This window comes from Apis mellifera, linkage group LG8 (genome assembly GCF_003254395.2).
Source record: "Apis mellifera strain DH4 linkage group LG8, Amel_HAv3.1, whole genome shotgun sequence".
NCBI classification, from domain to species: domain Eukaryota; kingdom Metazoa; phylum Arthropoda; class Insecta; order Hymenoptera; family Apidae; genus Apis; species Apis mellifera.
The window spans coordinates 5,115,518-5,136,404 of NC_037645.1; the positions used below are offsets into that span (position 1 = coordinate 5,115,518).

General features: G+C 24.2%; 2 protein-coding genes across 6 annotated transcripts; one reads left to right on the forward strand and one right to left on the reverse strand.

The window, feature by feature from the left end:
• Nucleotides 1–12: 12 nt before the first annotated feature.
• On the forward strand, nucleotides 13–20,657 carry LOC411991 (BTB/POZ domain-containing protein 7). Of its 4 annotated transcripts, none has more exons than XM_006561453.3 (12): nucleotides 13–610; nucleotides 2,471–2,567; nucleotides 3,787–4,047; nucleotides 4,232–4,596; nucleotides 4,874–5,424; nucleotides 5,599–5,762; nucleotides 5,857–6,241; nucleotides 6,320–6,472; nucleotides 6,907–7,063; nucleotides 7,200–7,378; nucleotides 19,351–19,563; nucleotides 19,998–20,285. In XM_006561453.3, the coding sequence occupies exons 3-12, from the start codon at nucleotides 3,806–3,808 to the stop codon at nucleotides 20,283–20,285; spliced, it is 2,697 nt and encodes an 898-aa protein (XP_006561516.1). In that variant the 5' UTR covers nucleotides 13–610; nucleotides 2,471–2,567; nucleotides 3,787–3,805. The 4 variants fall into 4 exon arrangements, with proteins under 4 accessions (XP_006561516.1, XP_006561517.1, XP_006561518.1 ...); XM_006561455.3 differs by having other exon boundaries at nucleotides 16–610; nucleotides 7,206–7,378; nucleotides 19,998–20,657; XM_006561454.3 differs by lacking the exon at nucleotides 2,471–2,567.
• On the reverse strand, nucleotides 8,014–18,019 carry LOC725439. Of its 2 annotated transcripts, none has more exons than XM_003249835.4 (2): nucleotides 17,876–18,019; nucleotides 8,014–9,659 (listed from the first exon to the last, which is right to left on the reverse strand). In XM_003249835.4, the coding sequence occupies exon 2, from the start codon at nucleotides 9,650–9,652 to the stop codon at nucleotides 8,399–8,401; it is 1,254 nt and encodes a 417-aa protein (XP_003249883.2). In that variant the 5' UTR covers nucleotides 9,653–9,659; nucleotides 17,876–18,019; the 3' UTR covers nucleotides 8,014–8,398. The 2 variants fall into 2 exon arrangements, with proteins under 2 accessions (XP_003249883.2, XP_016768850.2); XM_016913361.2 differs by lacking the exon at nucleotides 17,876–18,019 and adding an exon at nucleotides 10,166–10,189.
• Nucleotides 20,658–20,887: the final 230 nt, after the last annotated feature.

Here is a 20,887-nt window from a genome sequence, read left to right on the forward strand (position 1 = left end):
AAAAAATATTGTTATCATTGCTATATAATTAATAAACCTAACCTCTTCAATATTTATATTCTGCAAAATTGGTCATGGGGTACTTGATCATGGAATTGTGTATTCGCGCATGATCAGACAGAATATAAATCTTTTTGTGTCAAAAAAGTTTCTTCACTGTGTGTATATCTTAAATGATAGTGTTATTTGTGAAAGCATCGAAAACATAAACAAACTATTTCACACATTATTTTTTACATTTTGCGTTATTTTCGTTTTGCCTATCATCGACTTAAACAGTTAGTATGACTATCGTCGAGGTTTGTTTTCGTGTGAAAAGACGATTCGCTGTGCTCAAAGTTATGCGTTGTCGTTTGCACGGCAGTATTTATTTAACATAGCTAAATACTCGTTTGTCATAAAGTTTTTTCATAGATTTCGATATAACAGAAATGCGAGCTGCAAATCATATTCATCGTGACGCGATTGAGTTTTATTTACATGCAGACTAAGCTGACAAGCATAAACATGGCCGTCGTGCTTTGTGATGATTACTTGTGCCAGTTTGAATTCAAAGAAGTCCTGCGAGAACGGAAATAATGGATGGAACGCATGCATCCAAGATATCCAGGTAACAAGATACTTTCATACTTCTTAAACATTTTCAATGCATTCTGCGATTACAATTCACTTGTCGATCATATATCTTGATTTTATCGTGCATTACGAAGATATATTTGCACGTACGTTATTGGATATGTGTTTTTTCTTTTTGTTTTTCTCTATTTTTTCTTCATGTAATCGCAGAGGTGATTGAACTTACTAGACATACGTCATACGCATTGTTAACCACGTAACGCGATCGCAATCATAGCTCAGCTGACTACTATTGACCTATTGATGTGTTTCTGTCAGTAGTTTTCTGGGCTGTTTTGTAATGGAGTTATTGTATGCTTTAGCTTTTTATTTTTTCTCGTATAATGTTTTTCTATTATGTTTCATCGAATTAATATTTTTTTAGAGCATTATATGTTATATTTATTTAGAATAATATGTCAATTTGATTTAATTATACTTCTATTTATTAAGTGATTTATTTTGTAGTATAAGAATATTTTGATAATGAATATAAATTTATATAAATATATGTAATATATATTTATAATTATCTAGTTTATAGTTGATTAGTGTTTAATTTCGATTATCTTTTAAAAAAATTATATATATTTTCAAGAATTACTTATCTATTTTAATTATATCATTTTATACATAAAAATTAATGATATAATAAATGTAAAAATTATATATAAAAGATATGTTAATTTTAAAATCATTTTCAACTATATGTTACATATTTTTTAAGATTATATTTTTTTGATACATGATGTTGAATTCATATATAATATTATTTTGATCTATTTTGATATTTTGGTTTGCTTATGCTTCAAATTTATATATAAGCATGTTTAAAAATATATATTGAATGTATTTTATAACAAAAAAATGAAATGAAAAAATGAAAACATAAATAAAATTAAATAAATTAAATAAATAGTGAAAGTTATAAAATCTAATGAGAATGTAATGAGAATAATAAAGTATATTCAAAATTATTTTTCTTTTATTATTATTTATATTAATATATAAATAACATTAAAAAATATATATTTATATCAAAATTTCATGTTAAATTTTATTAATATTTTGATAGAATAGTTTCTATTATTTGTATAACGTAATGATATTTGTTTCTTAAATATATTAGATTTTATTTTTTGTATATAAATTAAATTGATCATTAAAAATCATATTTAGATATTTATAAATATTATTAAGTTTATTTTTAAAGTTCCATATATATTAAAATATTTAAATTTTAAAAAGTAAAGATTATGAAGGATGTTATATTTTTTTTCTTATTTTTATTTTTTATTAAAATATTATATAGTAGTAAGTATTCAAAAAAATGTTTGTGAAAAATAAGAATTAATAATTTTTCTTGAATTTATATATTTTAATACTTTAATATTTCTCTAAATAAACATAGTATTACATTCAACGTAATAAATATATATAATTATCATATGAGATTCACATATTTTATGATATTACATTTGGAATAACTAGTTTCATCACATAATCATATTTATCATAAAATTATCAAATAAAGATTACAATTATATTAGTACTTGTGACGTTATACATAAAATAAAAAAGAACTAATTCAAAAAAGTCACAAATACATCAATATATCACTTTTCTGTTATCAAGCCATTTTAAAGTATCCATTTTATTGCACTTGCCTGTAACTTATTTTTGATAGAAATTAATGCTTAATTGAAGCTTTCGCAATAGATCAGACAATTAAAAAGAATTTTTTAAAAGATCTTAACTTCCAGAACAGCTTAATAAAATAATTCTTGATAAGATTATTACTACAATTATGTGTTATTCAACATCTGATGACTTCTAAAAATTTGTTCCTTTCAAGCGTCGATAATTTCGTCGGAAATGGATGAAAAAAGTATCGAGAATTGAGCGTATCCATTTAAAAGGCGCTTCCGAATTCAATGCAGTGCACTTTCTAGGTAAATATTGTATGTTGGCTAACAAAGTGAAAGTTTAAGATGCGATAAACTTTCCTTATTTTTACGTAAATCATTTTGATACATATTTTTTCAATATTGTTTTTTATTTTCTCTTATAAAATTAAAAATTAGAATAACACATTAAATAATAAAAAAACATCCTTTAAATATTTTAATTTTTTAGATAGTGAATTTTGAAATAAATTTTATAATTATTAAAAATTTCTAAAATTAATTTTTCAGATAATATATAGAATCATGCATGGTAAAAATTTTGATTATTTAAAAAAATCTGTATTTAATATATGTATTTGATATTGTTGCTTTAAAATATTGACCTTGAAATATGTTAATTTTGAATATTAAAAATATGTGTACTTATGTAGATGAATACACTGCTATAAATGAGAAAACACATCGAAATTGATAGTTGTTTTCGAGTAAATCAAATAATTTTTTATTTTCTCTTGAGTTGTTATTTTTTTCTTTTTACATTATAATTTAAGATTTATTTATATATTGTATAATCGCATATTTGGTCAATGTTTAAACTGACCTGTTTGCGTGAACTCAGATAAAAGAACAGAAAAAAGTTTTATGCTTTGATAAAACATTTATTCATTACAAATATATAAATTTTTATATAAATATAATATTGTAGAACAAAAAATCTCTTCACATAATATTTCATCTTTTATTTTTAAAATATTTTTATATAATTTATCTATTTATACAATATTTTTAAAAATTTAGTATAAAAGTACAATATTTTAAAGTTTAAAAAAAAGTAAATTTCTTATTTTAAAATGCATTAATTATATTATATTTAATTTTATTATATTATTATATTATATTAATTTAATTATTAAAAAAAAGTAATAGTTTAAAAAAAATTTTAGTAGATTTAAATTTTCCTTTGATAAATATTTTTTGACATAAATATTGATAAATTTTTAAAACTTAAATCTTAAATATTGATAAAGAAATCCTTTAATTAAATTAATTTATAAATGATTAGAATCATATAAAAGATTAAATTTGTATTATACGAAATATATTAATATTATATAAAAATTATATAATGTTTATGTTTAAATATATTTAATTTTTAAGAAAGAAAAATTCATTTAAAATTTTTTAATTTGAAAACATTGAAATTTGCTCGATAGAAGCATGAAGAATATGTGTTTATCATATAAAAGATGAACAATGATTTCAGGCTGTTGTCTGGGTGAGCAATGAATGTATTCCGAATTTTGACACCGTGTGTATTGCAACGCAGACGACCAAAGGAGGTTGATAATTCTGATAAAAGGGATTGCTGGTTCGTGAAAAGACGGCGTGGAGATGCTTCCTACATGATACATAGAATGGGTGCTTCTGCATCGTCAAGCATCACCAGTGTAGGTGGAGATTCAATTCAAGCAGCTAGACTTTCATCCTCTGGTAATCCACCTGATCAACATGGCATTGCTATCAGGTATTTAAATATTTAGACATCTCCTTATCTCATTTGCTTGTTGTTCTTTATCGCCTAGATCTATATACAATAATGATACCGTTTTAAAGATTCAGCTGACAGTATCATTAGCTTAATGAGCATCTTTGATTCCGGATTAACTAGAATACAGAAATTGATAAAATCGAATGTCGTCTATTTTCAGGGAAAAGAAGAAGAAAATGACGGGGTTCGCGACATTACGAAAGAAATTCATTCGGAGACGTCGGTCTTCAAAGGCCTGCGACCATGGTAGGATAATCCGAGATTTGGTCTCAACATGGAGTCATTTAGAAGCAACTGCGCTTCTAGAGGAGTATGAGGCGTTAGCTGCATTAAAGGATCTCCATGTCCAAGCCGAATTAGCTAGACCACCAGCTGCCACATATAAACAGGATTTGTCGAAGTTGTACGACTATAAACATTGTTCTGATGTGGATCTCGTCTACCGAGGAGCATGCTTTCCCGTACACAGAGCCCTGTTGTCGGCGCGTTGCCCGTACTTTAGGGATTTACTAGCTGGATGTCCGGGTATATTAAAATTTTTACCCTCTTTGTGTTCATTTAATCCTCTGTAGCATTATATAATTTTGAAACTATGTTTTTTTATAATAATTATTTTATTAATTAATGCGCTATTTTATTTTATATTATCATTTGTTACTTATTATTTTCTCAATCATAACATAATTGAATATAATAGTAGATAATTGTATTTTTCTTATGAATAAATTAAAATTAGTTATGGAGGATTAATCAATGTAATAATCGGTTTTAAAAATTTATTTTAATCGTAATTTCATTTTAGGATATGGTGCCAGAATATGCTTGGAACTGAGAACACCGAATCTCGAAGTACAAATGTTTTCAGCGTTGTTACGATATCTCTACACTGGTGATATTTGTCCACACGATGCAACGTTAGAGGCGAATCTCTTGCGACGACTGAGCGAAGAATTCGGGACACCGAATCCGTTGGAACATGATCTTAGATACCTGTTAGACACCGGTGATTACGCGGATGCCGCATTAGTGTTCACATCGGATAGTGATTATCAGAGACCAGATAGTGGAAGTTCAGAATATGGATTCCGGCCAAAGTTAGAACTGCCATGTCATAAAGCGATACTTTCTGCGAGATCCCCGTTCTTCAGAAATTTAATACAAAGACGGACTAGATCTGGGGAAGATCACACAGAAAGAGCGCTTCATATACCCACTAGAATAGTTTTGGATGAGAGTGTAATACCCAAACGATATGCCAGAGTATTGTTACATGCAGTATATTTAGATACCGTTGATTTATCTTTAATTATGAGAGGTAATGGTTGCGGGAACAGCGCTGGTAGTCTTGGAGAGGTAATTATATTATATTTTATAAATGTATTTTGATATTTTTTTTTTAAATGATTAGAATTTGGAAGCAAAATCAAATTAATTAAAATTTTTTATTTAAAGTATAATTTAATAATTTTTAAGGCTTAACTTATGATATAGATATGAATTATTTTTTTTCTATATGTTTTTTCTTAGGTTCAGGCTCTTACGCACACTGGACGTGTTCGACCAAGTCCCTTAGAAGAAGCAATGGAATTGTATCAAATCGGCCGATTTTTGGAGCTAGATATATTATCACAGGGTTGTGAAGATCTTATTTTAGAATATCTTACATTGGAATCACTTCCAACGGTTTTAAAGTAAATTTTTTTTATAATTTAGAGTTTTATTAATTAAATTGAAATTTTTTAAAAATTATTATTACTTATGAATATCTAATTATTTTTTTTACAGATGGGGTAGTCAACCTCATGGATCGGCATGGGTACATAGACAAGCGTTGCATTTTTTAAGAGAAGAATTTCAACCAGTCGCTTCTTCTTCTATTCTTCATCAATTGGATCACGCACATTTGGCAAATGTTTTGCAAAGCCATTTTTTGCAAGCGAGTGAACTTGAAATACTGCAAGCGGTACTCAAGTGGGGAGAACAAGAATTAGTGCGTCGTATGGAGGATCGGGAACCAAATTTGCTCAGCCATACGGTACATTCTGTAACTAGAAAAGGATTGAAGAAGAGGGATTTAAGCGACATAGAATTGCGGGAAATACTTAGTGAACTTTTACCACTTGTCAGAATGGATCACATATTACCTCCAAACAGCGAAGCACTAGCTCAAGTACGAAACGTTAAGTTTATTCAGCAATTATAAATATTCATTTTCATACAACATTTAATAAAGCTTTTCTGTGTTTAGGCTATTAGAAGAGGATTAGTTTCAACTCCACCCAGTCATATGATAGGAGACGAAAGAGAAAATTTACGAATGAATGCATGGATAAGAGGAGGGAAGAAAAATGGATTTTTTGTAAGGCCACGCTTATTCATGCCTTATTACGAAGAAATAAAGGTATGAAATTTTTATTGAAAAGAAAAAAATAATCATTAAAAATTTCTTTTAAAATTAATTTTACATTTTAATTGAATATACTGATATAGATTATAGAGTTTAATATAAATAATCAAAAGTTATTTACGTTATGTAAAGTTAGTTACATTAATGTACTAACCGTTTAAATTTATTATAATAATTTATGAGTGACTTATTATCATATATGTTGTAAATAATATTAATATTTTGAAGATTTATGTATTATAACATATTATCGAATTTATCAAATTTTTTATCTGTATTAATATCATCTATAATTAATTTCGAATGATTGGAATTGACTGAAGTTATAATTTATACATATTATGTATTAATAATTATATACATGCAAAAAAATTATATACATACTATATATTCCACTGACATATATTCTAGTTTAAGTTTTTTTGCAGTCTTTAATTGAGGAACAAATGGTCCAAGAAGCAGATTTAGTGAGATTACGAAGGCCACGTTACGTAGCTGATATTCCTGATGCCTTGTATATGGTTGATGAGAAACCGAGACCAATGGGTACAGCCGGTGTGGATGTTCTCGCTGCGGCATTCCCAGGTATTTTATTCACTATTTCTTTTTAGATAATTTTACAATTTTTATTGTATTGTATTTTTACATTTTATTGCATTTTTACAAAATGTGTGAAAAATTTCTTTTTCAAAAAACTGGTTCGGTACGAGTTCTATTTAAGTTCCAGATTCCACGACCTTGGCAGCTATGATGAAGCGGGAACAGAAATTGAGACAATCCCCCAGTTGTCAGAGAGCTATTAGTTTGCCGCTGTCGTCACGTCATGAAATTAACAGACAAGTACGACTACGTGTTGTAAGAGAATTCAACTTACCTGACACGGTAGCAGATCTTTTAGAGGTGAGTATTCTTCTTTTCCTGTTTCTTAATATAATTCTAGAATCTCTTTTTAAAATAAACAGCAATAAATTATTGTCTTTACATTCTGATAGGAATTCAAAACAGGAAAATTTTTACTTTAAACAATTAAAATGTTTCAAATAACTGCTTGATATTTTTATTTTTTTTTTTCTGTTTATTTTATAATGATATCAACATGTGATTTTTTTTTTTTTAATCCAATGGATATGAGTTTTAAAAAGCATAATTTAATTATTATTTGTAATTAATGTTTTTGTGAAATCAATAAAAATACTTAATGTAATTAATTATTTATTATTTCAAAATAGTTAATTCGATTAATTAAAAATAATAAATAGTCGTGATTAATATTCATATTATTAATAATATTAATATTCATATTTCAATATTATATATATATCATTATCAATTTTTTCTCTCTATCAATTAGGAACATGTAAAACAAAATAAAATTCTGAACAATACATCTATTTCATATAACAAAAATTCTCAGAAATAGCAATTTAGGAGATTAAAATGAGCAGCAGTGAAAATTTAAATAAAAATAATTATTGAAATGTTTATATAACTTATATACTTTACTTTCATATGGGATTAAAAAAATAAATTTCACCTATATGTTATGTTTATATAATAAAATAAATTCTTTATTTCAAAAAAATAATTATATGTGCAAAATAACATAGTGCAGACATTTAAACATAACAAATTTAACTTTTAATAAAATATATATATTAAATAAAAAATTTATTTTCTAAACAATTATTTTTAAAGCTATTTTTAAAGCTTAAACATATTTGGTATTTTTTCTAGATGAAATTTTCAATTATAAGTTTTTATCTTTAATATCATCTTTAAAATCATCTATATATATTTTCATATAAACAAATGCAAATTTGTGCAAATTTTAACACTGTTTATATAAAAATTATTTTGTACTTTGTATCTATAAAAAATATTCTATCCATAACAAATTATCTAACATATTAAAAATTGTTATTATTTAAGTAACCATCCTTTTTTATGGAATACGGTTGCAATATGAGATAATTTTTCTTTATATATAACATTATTAGATTGATCCTTAAAAATTTCATCAGCTTTCATTTCCGTATCAAAATTTGTAATTTTTGTATCTAAATTTTTATTTATCCGAGGAGCTTGAATCACTTGGGTCATTAGAAAACATTGATTGAGTTTTAAAGTACCACAATAATTTACAATTTCGTCGAACTTTTTCTTAGGGAATTTATCTATATCTATATTCAACGCTTTTAGGTCTTTAATGAAAGAAGAATAATACAAATCTAACATATAATCCAATTCATTATCCAGAGTATCTTTGTTCGCGCTCGATATAAGAAAGAAAATCAGATCTTTAACACCGTAATCGTAAACGTTCAATTGAAAATCTACAATCTTCATATCAATAATTTCCCCTTGTTCATCATGCTTGAACAACATATTATTTACCCAGAAGTCATTGTGAATCATTGTACCCCAAGGTTCTTCTATTTTCTCTGATTTCTCAATCTGCTCTTTACAATATTCTATGGTCTTCTTGATATTATCTATGAATGGTTTAATTTCCTCCATATTCTGTAAGTCTATTATAACTTTCTGCATCATATCATTTACACATTTTTCTGTTGTTTCATTTGCGACATTTATTAACAATTCCGTTACTATGTTCTTGTACAACTGAGGTTTCTTCAATTTCAAAGCAATAACAAGAGCGTGCATTTTAGCTAAACGTTTGACCGCGAATTCTGTATGCTTCTTATCCAATCCAAAAATTCGATCTTCCGTCACGTAACCATTACATTTCAGATTCTCCAAAAGAATGACAGCTTGTCCATCGAATTTGTCTGGTTTCAAGCCCAGTCTTCCTCCATAGAACTTGGGTACCAATTCCTGATCATTCATGCCATTCTCGATTTGTAGTTTCATGAACTCCTTCGCCATAGAATTATAGAATTGAATCTCTTTTTTAAACGATATTGGACTATTGAACAAATCCAATAAAAAGGCGGAAGTGGGTGGAAGTTTTGCCACCAGATTTAAGGTTTCCTCCGTGTTCTTGGGGGATCGCGTCACGATGACAGTGATCGCTAGCATATCGCTTCCATAATTTTCACCTGGAGCGTTCAGAAGTTTCCATTCCACATGTTTTATTTGAATATTGTTACCTAAAGTTTGTGCTAGAAGTGTATCCAATTTTTGAATTGGAAATGATTCGATCGATGGTGACATTATTTACCTGAAATAATAGTTTATGATAATTTTTCAATTATTATTAATTTAAAATTACTGGTTGAATTTGTATTACAGAAGGCTAATTATATATATAGATAAGATTTAACTTAAATTTCCTTTTAATTTAACTTAATTATCGAAAAAATTAATTAATTCTTTTGTTCTCCAATTAACATTATGCCTTATTTACGAATATCTAGAAATGGTTTTGTCTTATATTATATAAGACGTGAATATAATTTTTTATGCACAATTAAATATAAAAACTATGATTTAATCTTAAAAATATTAACTATTCAATGAGGATGCTTTTTATGATGCTCGATTTATCTTGTTCAAACACGTTAGTTGCAAAATTATAACAAGTGAAATAATTTATACATTATATTAGTCATTGCTAATTTTGCTCTTATAAACTGCGCAACAATAGCTTCTCCATTATAATGAATATTTTATTTAATACAATTTGTTATTTTATTGTCAAATAGAGATGAATTGATGATAACTTACTCGTTTGATTGTTTCAATATTTTCTAATTTATTCGTATAAATATATTTTTAATTTATACAACACTAATCGACAATTGTAATATTTTCTATTAGAAATATGTATATTTACTTATTCAACACTTATCAATGACTGAAGCACTATTCGAATATAACGAGTGATAACATGTTTATCAATGATATACATATATATTCATTTTATAATATATTACCATTTTTTAAAATGTTTATAGATTTTAAGTATAACATTTAAATGCAAAAATCATGTTTTTCGTATTATTTATCTTTATTATAATGTATTATAATTTGTTTATCTTTATGTTACCTTTATATACATATTTTAATATTTTAATGAAAATTTTTTCACAACTATTGTGAAAGTCTATATAATTAATAAATTTATTAATTTATGTTTTAATATGTTATAATTATTATATTATTAAATATCATATTATAATTATAAACAATTATTATATTATACTAATTAAACTAAAATTGATTTAAATATAAATATTTTTATAACATTTTTAAAAATTTATTATAATGATAGATATATTTAAAAATAAACAATTTCAAGAAATCTGATTTCAAAGTAGATTTTCATGTCAATATAAAAATACAATTATAATTGAATATTGAAATATAATAGAAAGTTTAAATCATTTTATCATTATTCAGATATATGTATTACTTTCGTGATTAGAAAAATTTAATATTATAAAAGTGAAATGAGAAATAGAAGATAAAAGAGAAAAATAAAAAAACATATTTCGTTGGAAAGCAAGGCTGCACAATGTTTATACAAGGATAAATACATGTTACAGTTATCTACTCATTGTCTTTCTATGCTTATATTAATTCTAAATCGATTTTATAGTTCAAGTTATGCGATAGAAAACAGATAATGTCGCAGGTAGATTTGCGTGTAGGTAATTTTGAAAAAACTTGCATCATCGAATTACCATACTATGTATCATAGAATGCTGTATTATCTATTTATCCAACTCTGTTAAATATGATTTTATTATAGCAATAATAGATAATATCAAATATCTTTATCATAATAGCATAGTTTAAGATAAATAAGATAAAATATTACTGCACAGATATCTTTTATTTTCACTTTATATATGCACTTGTTAATAAATTTCATTTTTTGTTTCATTTAACCTAATAAAATGCAATTTATTGAAATTATTAAGAAATATAAAAATTATTGAGGAATATAAATGAATTAAAAAAAATTGAATAAATTATTTGAAGTTTTTTCTTTAAGTGCTTTAATTAAATTAATTTACTTAAATTGTTTAATCTTAATAATATAATATAAAATATATTTAAAATATATTTAAAATGTAGCACAAAGAAAAGAAGATAAAAAATAAAATAGAATAGAAAAATAATTAGAATTTTCATAAAATTAATTATAAATTAATAAAATATATTTAAATATACGTAGATATTGGCTTATAATATTAATAATATTTACATATTCGCATTCAATGTAAAAAAAATATTCAAATATATATCAATAAATAGTGAAGGAACGTAAAAAATAAATTGAAAATATAAAATTAAATTTTTTCATTTAGCTTCGTTTTTGAGAGAATCGAGGGAACATGGATTTGAATGAAAATTATATTTTTGCAGATAATTTTTTTAGTTTTAATTTTTTTCATTTACAGAATAATTCTACGAGTAAAAATATCAGTTTTATTAGACATTTTCCTATATCATACATATTATGTTCTCTGAAAATAAATTGTATAGTCTTAAAATAGAATTTGAATATATATTTATTATGTGATACATTATTTCAAACATCAATTATAAAAATTATAACATTTATAGACAATGCTATAAATCTAGAAATTAATTTTGAAGATAGAATTGATCGAAAAAAATTTTGAAGAAATTAAATTCTTACGAAGAATATTTTAATCGAAGTAAATTTAAAATAAAAAAATTGTATTTCTTTGAATAATTGAAATAAAAAATAAAAAAAAAAAAAAGAAAATTAGAAAAAATATAGAAAATAACATTTCTATTATATTCGAGAATTTTCTTGAATGTAAATAACATGAAAGTGGTACAACTTGATGTCCATACAATTATCTCTTAAGTTGTTCATTATGTTCAATTTTCTAGGCTATGTATTATAGTTACAAAATAAGATATCGATTTCACAATTAAGTAATGTAGATTTTCGACGTCAATTGAATGTGATATGATTGAATATGAATATATGATGCAATTTGAAAAGAAAAGTATCAATAAATATCGTCATTTTTTGCAATATAATTTTTTAAAGCAGGAAAGAATAAAAATTGATTTCAAATTCGGTAGAAACAATTATTCAAAGTTATTATCACAAAGTTCAATATTTGTATATAATTTCAAATAAGCAAACAAGTCTGATATTATCGTTAATGTGTTAAGCTCTTGATTAAACATTTAATTAAAACAGTTATTGGATGTTTGGAAAGTAGTTTAGAGACTAGTATTCGAGATAAAGAATATTCATTTTATATTTTACAAACGATTTGATACTTTAATAACCTAGTCCCAAGTATTAATTTATAGTACAGTTTATTTTACACGACACAATTTTTAATCTTTTGCACTCTTACAATCCTCTGTTTTATAATTTATCTTTCGTTATTTGTTTAATGATTCTACGAGATTCATATATTTCTGTAGATATGGAACGTTGTTTTCTAGCTCTAGATGAAAATTTATCTATTAATTAACTGATAATAATTGATTATCGAACATCAACAGAAAAAGAAAAATATAGCAAATATATCTGGAAATGTTGAAAAAAATAATAATTTTAAAATGAAGCTTGAAAGAAAAATTATATATTATTAATATATTACGAATCGATGAAATGTCATAAAATAAAATTATTACAAATTAAATAGGAATTAAATTTAATCTTTTTGGAATAAATTTAAATAATTATACATTAATTTAGATTATGAGTAATGAAGAAAATTATCGCATTGTATGGTAATAGAAATTAAAATCTTAACATTTGAATAGTAAAAGTTTCATTTTATTATATATTTTACCTAACAATTTTCTTTAATTAATTCCTAATTTAATTTCATCTTTTATTATACTACTATCAACAATAATTCTAAAATATTGAAAACAACGTTTACTCTATATTACAATACATCTTATATCATGTTAAAATATTTCCATCTTTCGTGTTTTTTCCCGAAAATTAATCTCGAAACGCAATATCGACGCCTCCTCGTCGATGATCGTCGTTTTTCTATGGTCGTTTCCTGTCTGTCAGAGGCACGAGTTTCCGCTACACGCGAGAAATTGAGCGCATCGCAATTTCCGTAGACGAAAATTGCACTCGTCGACCGATATTTTTCAGGTATAAAAACGACAAATTATTTACGATGATAACGTGATATTCATCTTGATATTTATCTGACTTCCGTGACAATAGTTTCCCGAACAATGTTTTCGCACGTAAACAGAAAAGCGACGTAGAATGATTTGAATAAATTATTCGAAACCCGATTTATACGTCACGACGTACGTTTTCATTATAGTAATCGAAACATTATTCAACAAAATTTCATTAATATTGCATAAGACTATTGTTATGACACACTATTTCTGATACTAATGTTTTAATGAATAAAAATATTTTATGAGACGAATACGATATTTGAAGAATTTTTCAAAATTTTTTTCATCAATTTATCCCATAAACACGTGGAACATAATCGTTAAAAAATACATTCACTGATAACTGTAGCTTAACGTGATCATACATCAAGTAAATAGTGCTATTAAGTTTAAGAGATCGATTATATCGGTGGATTCCAGTTGGCTTTTGATGTTTAGAAGAAATTAATCGATTTAAATTGTATTTCGTTTATTCGATTTCTTTTCGTTCAATTTTTATTCATTAACTTTTTTATTACTTGTTCGATTGTAATTATTTATTCGAATGAGGAAATTTTTTCTTTTATTTCTTTATTATTTTTATATCATCATGCGATAATTTTGATTGAATATTTTTTTTTTTTTTCTATTAAATATAACGATTTTATACATGAAATTTCTTGCTTCAAAAAATTAAAATGAAAAGGATAATAAACAAGTTTTAATTTCAGTATTTATAAAAATTATAAAAAGATTTTCACATTGATAAAACATTTGAAATAAATAATATTATATTTATAAAGTAACATTAAAATCAGTTTGATATTATTGCTTTCTAAGTTTTTAGTTTTGATGAATATAGTTCATTTTTGATCTGTATTGAATCAAATAATGACAATTGCTTATTTATTGATGATTTTAGTAGACATTCTAAATAAAGTAGTAAAATGCATAATTAATTATATTTAAATAATTATATTAAATAAAATAGTAATTTAATGTATGAATAATTAATGAATAATAATTCATATTCAAGTTTTATTAAAATAAAATAAAATAAAGATATCTTATTTTATGAAAAATATTTTCAAAGAAAAAATTAAATAATCGACTAAGTAATTGTTTTTTAAATTTATAGATTATATATAAGATATGTATAAGATTTAAAAGATTTAAGATAAGATAATTGATTTAAGATTTAAGATAATTGATTTACAATTTTTTTTATTGCTTTTTAATTATTATTAATTTTACTTATAATTTGGCAATAACATTAAATAATTACTAAGAAATTATTTAATGCAGAAAAAAACATTACTATAATATACTATAATTATATATATATATATATATATATATATATATATATATATATATATATATATATATATATATATATATATAAAACGTTTGTAGTTTAGATAGTAGCCGAGACCTAAGTCTACTAAGAGTAATATACTCTATTTATAGTTTGCGTAACGCATCAAGAAATCTAACGTAATAAAATAACTGTTGCACATGCGTCGGAAATTCTAATGACATAATTCGTTTAAATTTGCTGAATTTGCGAAAAAAAAAATGCAAAAAAAAAAAAATGTTTGATTTGCATTTAGAAATATAATTATTTCTTTTTTAATTGGAATTATTCATAGAAATTAGAAAGAGGTACGATTTTTTTTTTTTAAATTCACCAGATAGATTTATTTAAAATCATTTAAAGTATTACATACAAAATATCAATTTTCATTTGTATTATATAGAGGAAAATGTTATTTTCATTGCTTCAAGATAAAAAATAGAATTCAATATTAGAATACAATAAAACAAAAGTTGAATGATGTCAAAGATTTTGAGTACAGATCTAAGAATTAAATACATCACATAAATTGATGATTTTAAGTATAAAATAGAAAGTAATATTCATAGTTCTTTCTCTTCTGAAATATAACAAGAAAAAAAGAAAAAATAGTAAGAAACTGTTTCGTTTCTTTGCATCTATTTCAAAATTAATGCAGTATTCAACGCAAGCATAAGAAGTAACTCAATGAATGAGTCATTTCCTCTTTGTCGTAGTTTTCTTATTTTAAGATATTTGAAAGATATGATGATGGAAGGAGAAAGTATCGGGTATCATAGAATGATAATACTTTTTGCCATACAATCTATATAATTCATTTTCTCTTTTATTATTTACAATCTCTCAATATTCTATTTATTGTAAACTTAGTATAATTTTCTTCATACTCATTAGATATCGAGAAAATGAAATTTTAATTTCGAGAATATCGAACGTGATTATGTTGTCCGTCTTTAAAAAATTTTTCCTTAACATTTGAGGATAATTTTCTAATTTCAGGATATGCTTTTAACGAAGCATAAACATTATGTTATTTACTGTTATTTACTGCATTTGAGATTTTTGACTTTTTCTCACATGTAAATGAGGCAAAGACATTATACTGTTTAATTAAATTCCTCCTCAGGTTTTTTTGAGATCAATTTTTTAGCTTCGATTACGCTCTAACGAAGTGAATCTTGTAACTAGCTTAAGTTTCATTTTTGTTTCACACCTCGAAAAATATTAGAGAATTAAAAATATGTATATATATATAAAATATCAACATATAATACTAAATCAATTTAATAAAGCGAGGCTATTTTACTATTTAAGCATATTAAGATAAAGTGTTAGGGGAGAATATAATGGCGAATATAAAATCGCTTCTAACTTTTGATTTCAAAAAAATATTTTAAAAGTTTTTAATATGGAATAAGTATTTAACATTTTCAATAATAAAATAATTAACTTCGATAAAATTAAAGCATAGTTTTGTATTAGTTACATATATTTAAGTATAGAAATAATTAATAAAAATAACATTATTAATATTAAAAATACGAATAGGAAGTTAAGAATATTCAAATACTTTTATACAACAAAATTAATATTGATTTTCATTAAAATATTCATGTATACATTCCAAATATAATCATATATAACCTTATATATTTTCATTATTGTATTTTATATATTATTTTTATATATTTTAACTTTCAAAAATAAAATAATCTTTTTAAAATATTTGAACAATGAAATAATCATAATAAGAAGATTAAACTTCTATTATATAAGAATTTTTAAACAGTAAATATTACATGTATTTAAAGTATGATTATTAAATATTATCAAATTATTGAGATATTCAACGTCATCGAAACAAGATGTTATTGCATTAAAATACGGAAATTTTTCTAAATGTGATTTTCTAATTGATTTATTTTGCAACTATTTAATTTTGTGATTATGCAATCGCGGTTAACCATCTATACAATCATACAGTGATCGAATTGCATTTATGCGAGGATCTATGCAACTACGATCGATAAAAAATTCTAAAACTTTTATACTTATACTTAAATCTTATAAATGTAAATAGGCTTTTTTTAAAAGTTTTTAAGAATAAAAAATAAAAAACAATTAAAACGAATCTAAAATTAAAATTTTACATATAAGCTTTTTTTTTTTTTTTTAATTCTGAATACAATATTGCATAATTTCACAAGAATCATGAAAAGAAGCATGAAACAAAAAAGAAAAAATATTTTAACAGAAAAAAAAATATAAAATTAAATTATTCCAAGCTTCAATTTGAAACTTGATTCAAATTCTCAAAATTTAGATGTTGAGTGAAGCAACAATCATTTATTTAAAAATTAAAATTATTAAAATAATATATAAAATAAAAATTAAAGTATATGTCTCAATAATATGTCACTTTGTTTATTTCATTCCATACTACATAACATATAAAAAATAATACATAAAAATTTTATGATTAAATTAACGATTGAAATTTTTAATTTTGCTATCTAATCTATAAATCTATCTAATCTATAATCTAGAATCGTAGAATCTAAGGATCGTCAATATTAACAGATCTGACATTTATTGAACGATAATAATTAATAACAACGAAATAATATTTGATAATCATAGGGACATTAATATTTTCTTGCTGATCTATATAATATATAAGATTTTAATTAATTATTAACAATTTAATAATTAATTATTAATTTAACCAACTCTTCAATATTCAAAACTTAATATATAATAAATATTCATGAATTATAAAAAAAAAACTTCAAGCAAAGTTAAACGTGATAATAATTATAATAAGTAATACACACAATAAATAATTTCTCGAAATGAAACAATTTTTAGTTCTAAAAAACTTCTAAGAGACTGAATGTAGTGATACGTGATAAGTTTAAGATGGCAGTTATTGAGATACCAACCTTTAGTGAAGTATCATCCAAAAATAATCGTTGCAGTGTTAGAAGAAATTACAGAAGCGGTTGAATGCAGCTGGCTGGCACAGTGGAATCGCGACAACTGAGCCAAGCTTCGTTACCGTTTGACTTTGACCCCTATTTTCTCCCTCTTTTCAACGCTTATTCATGATATTCCCATCTCCTCGATAAGGATTAAAATCGAATATGTAATATACGTTAGAGGAAGTGTAGATTACATGATGAGAGACCAATAAGAGAGATTCAACGTTAGTACAATCTTGTAATCTAATTTCGTACTCATATTGACGTCAGAGACAATTAAGTCATGGGATCTTGTTTAAATACCCCTGGATTTCTGATAGTTAATGAATATCGCTGGTGTGATCTTTCATAGATTCAAAGTTTTAGTTAGAAAGTTTGGTTTAAGCTTTGTTGGTACGGTTTACAAATTAAGCGCGCTTTTACTTGCATGGATGAGTTTCAATCTGATGAGTTGTTTCCTTGTTAAAAGGACAATTTATGATGGTTTCTATCCTTTTGAAAGAATGAAACGTTGTTCGACATAGGAAAATAAATGTATTTAACTTTTTTATGTTTAGAAAATAGAACTTATTTTTTTTCAATATAATATAAAACTTTTGAGCAAGAGAAAAGATAAATATTATATTTTTTACATAATATTAATATTTATTAAATATAATATATATATTAATATTTATGAAATATAAATATAAAAATATTTTTGACAATTAAAATATATTAAATAAAATATATATTTATAATATTGATATGATAAATAGCTGAAGATAGATATTTGGTATATATGGATATATATACATAATATATTTATATATACATAAACATATAGTTGACAATATATAATTGACAATGCTTATATATTTGATATATATACAATATGTTGAATTTTTCGAAACTTTAATATATAGTTTTCGTTAAATAAACAATATATATGTTAATGAGAAAATGTTTTATCAAATAACCTTCGACTAAAGTTTATCTATTATAGAAATGTGTTTAAAAGTAACTAAAATTTTAAATGTATAGATATAGATAAATATTTCATTAAGTATTTAAATTTCTCGAAATTTAAATATTGCAATCTAAATGCACACAAATTTTATAAATTTGAATGAATATTTAATTATTTAATATTCAATATTCAAAACATAAATATAAATAAATATAATATAAATAAACATCAAATAATGAATATCAAATAAGTGTATAAATATTTTTTTATAAGAATTATTAATAAATATAATTATTAATAATATAATTAATATAAATATTAATTATATTATTTTATTAGACGTTATGTTATTATATTTTTATTGAAAAATTTCTTTGCAATTTAGATATTCTATTCTACTTTAGATATATTTGATTTATAGAAATGAAATTAGATAATAAATATCTGTATTTTTTAAAAATAGGTTTGTTTTATATTTTTTTTGCAGAATACAGCTGCATACAACGTGAAAGAACAAAATGAAAGGCTAACTGATATCGAAGATATGGATTCACCGGGTTTAGGGATCAATGCTAGAACAGTTCCATCATTGTGCTATGGAAGAAACATGACGTTTCCACGGCCAGCCTCTTCTTGCACTCATAGACACGAACTTCCAGCTATAGTCACAGAAGGCGAAAGTTGTAGACTTCTTGCTGAGGTAAATTTTAAATTATTAAATTATAAGAATAAATCGTATCTTCTTTTGATATAAAATTACATCTCAAATATTTTACATTTTGTTGTGATTCTTTCATTTTATTTCATATTAAAGAATTAATTCATTACATTGCAACCTTTTACGTTCAAACATTGTTACAATTACAAAACTATCTGAATATTTGTTATGATATTATATTTTATTTAATTCTTTATCAATCATGATTTGATGATTGAGCCAATTGATTTAGTAATTTGAAATAATTATACAACAAAAATCAAAAGAAATTTTTTCAACAAATCATTTTTAATTCAACCATCATAAATTATATTCTAAATCAAAGAAAATATCGATATTCTTAATCATGATTTAATGAAAATACTTTCTTAAAAACCATTTAAATCAATTTTCACTTTTCCATCTTACTTTTTCAGCAACAAGAGAACAATTCGTGTAGCGATGGACAATTGTCAGGTGTGATGCCGGATGTTGCGATGGCGACGGCTTCCTTTGGAGCGTTGCAACTGATAGAGGAACAGGAACTGGAATTGGATCTAGGGGATGGAACTTCCCATCTTCTGCAACACGTTTCACCTTCGAGCGGGACGATGGGATCCCACAGGTCCTCCCTTCCTCATCCTCATCAGAGGCATTACACTGGCCCGCCTCCTCCACCATACATGTACCACCGAGCTGGCACTGCCTTACCAAGATTTATTTAAGATTATTTTTACGAGATAAAAGGACTGTATGGCAACTATAATCACCCCTAAAGAGGGTAGTTCATTTAACGAACGAATATGGAATCACCAGGTGTACTCTTCATGTACTGCCAAGTTTGTTCTCTCAGCAGTTAGATTAGTGAAGAAATTTCTCGGTTCGTCTACACGAAGATTTTAACGAAATTCAATGGATTCAGAGGTTGGATATTTTGATTAAATACCACAATATTATTGCATCTGTGCAGGATGTTTCTGAAAATTATTTAGGATTAAAGAATGTTTGTGAAAACATTTAGGATTATTTATGAAGTTGGCTGAAAAGTTTTCTTATTTTTTTTTTCATTTTTGGGAAATATTTTTATATTCAATTTAATATTATAAAGTTATTTAATATAGATATTATTTTCAATGAAAATTTTTATTTGATCATTATAACATCATTATAATATTTAATCTAGGAAGTCATATTTAAATTCTATAAATTCTTATTATGAAAAAAAATCTTTTTTTATAGAAAAAAATTGATGATGATAAAATATGTGATCATTTATTGCATTTCATTATATATTATATATATATATACATATCTTTTATTGAACTTA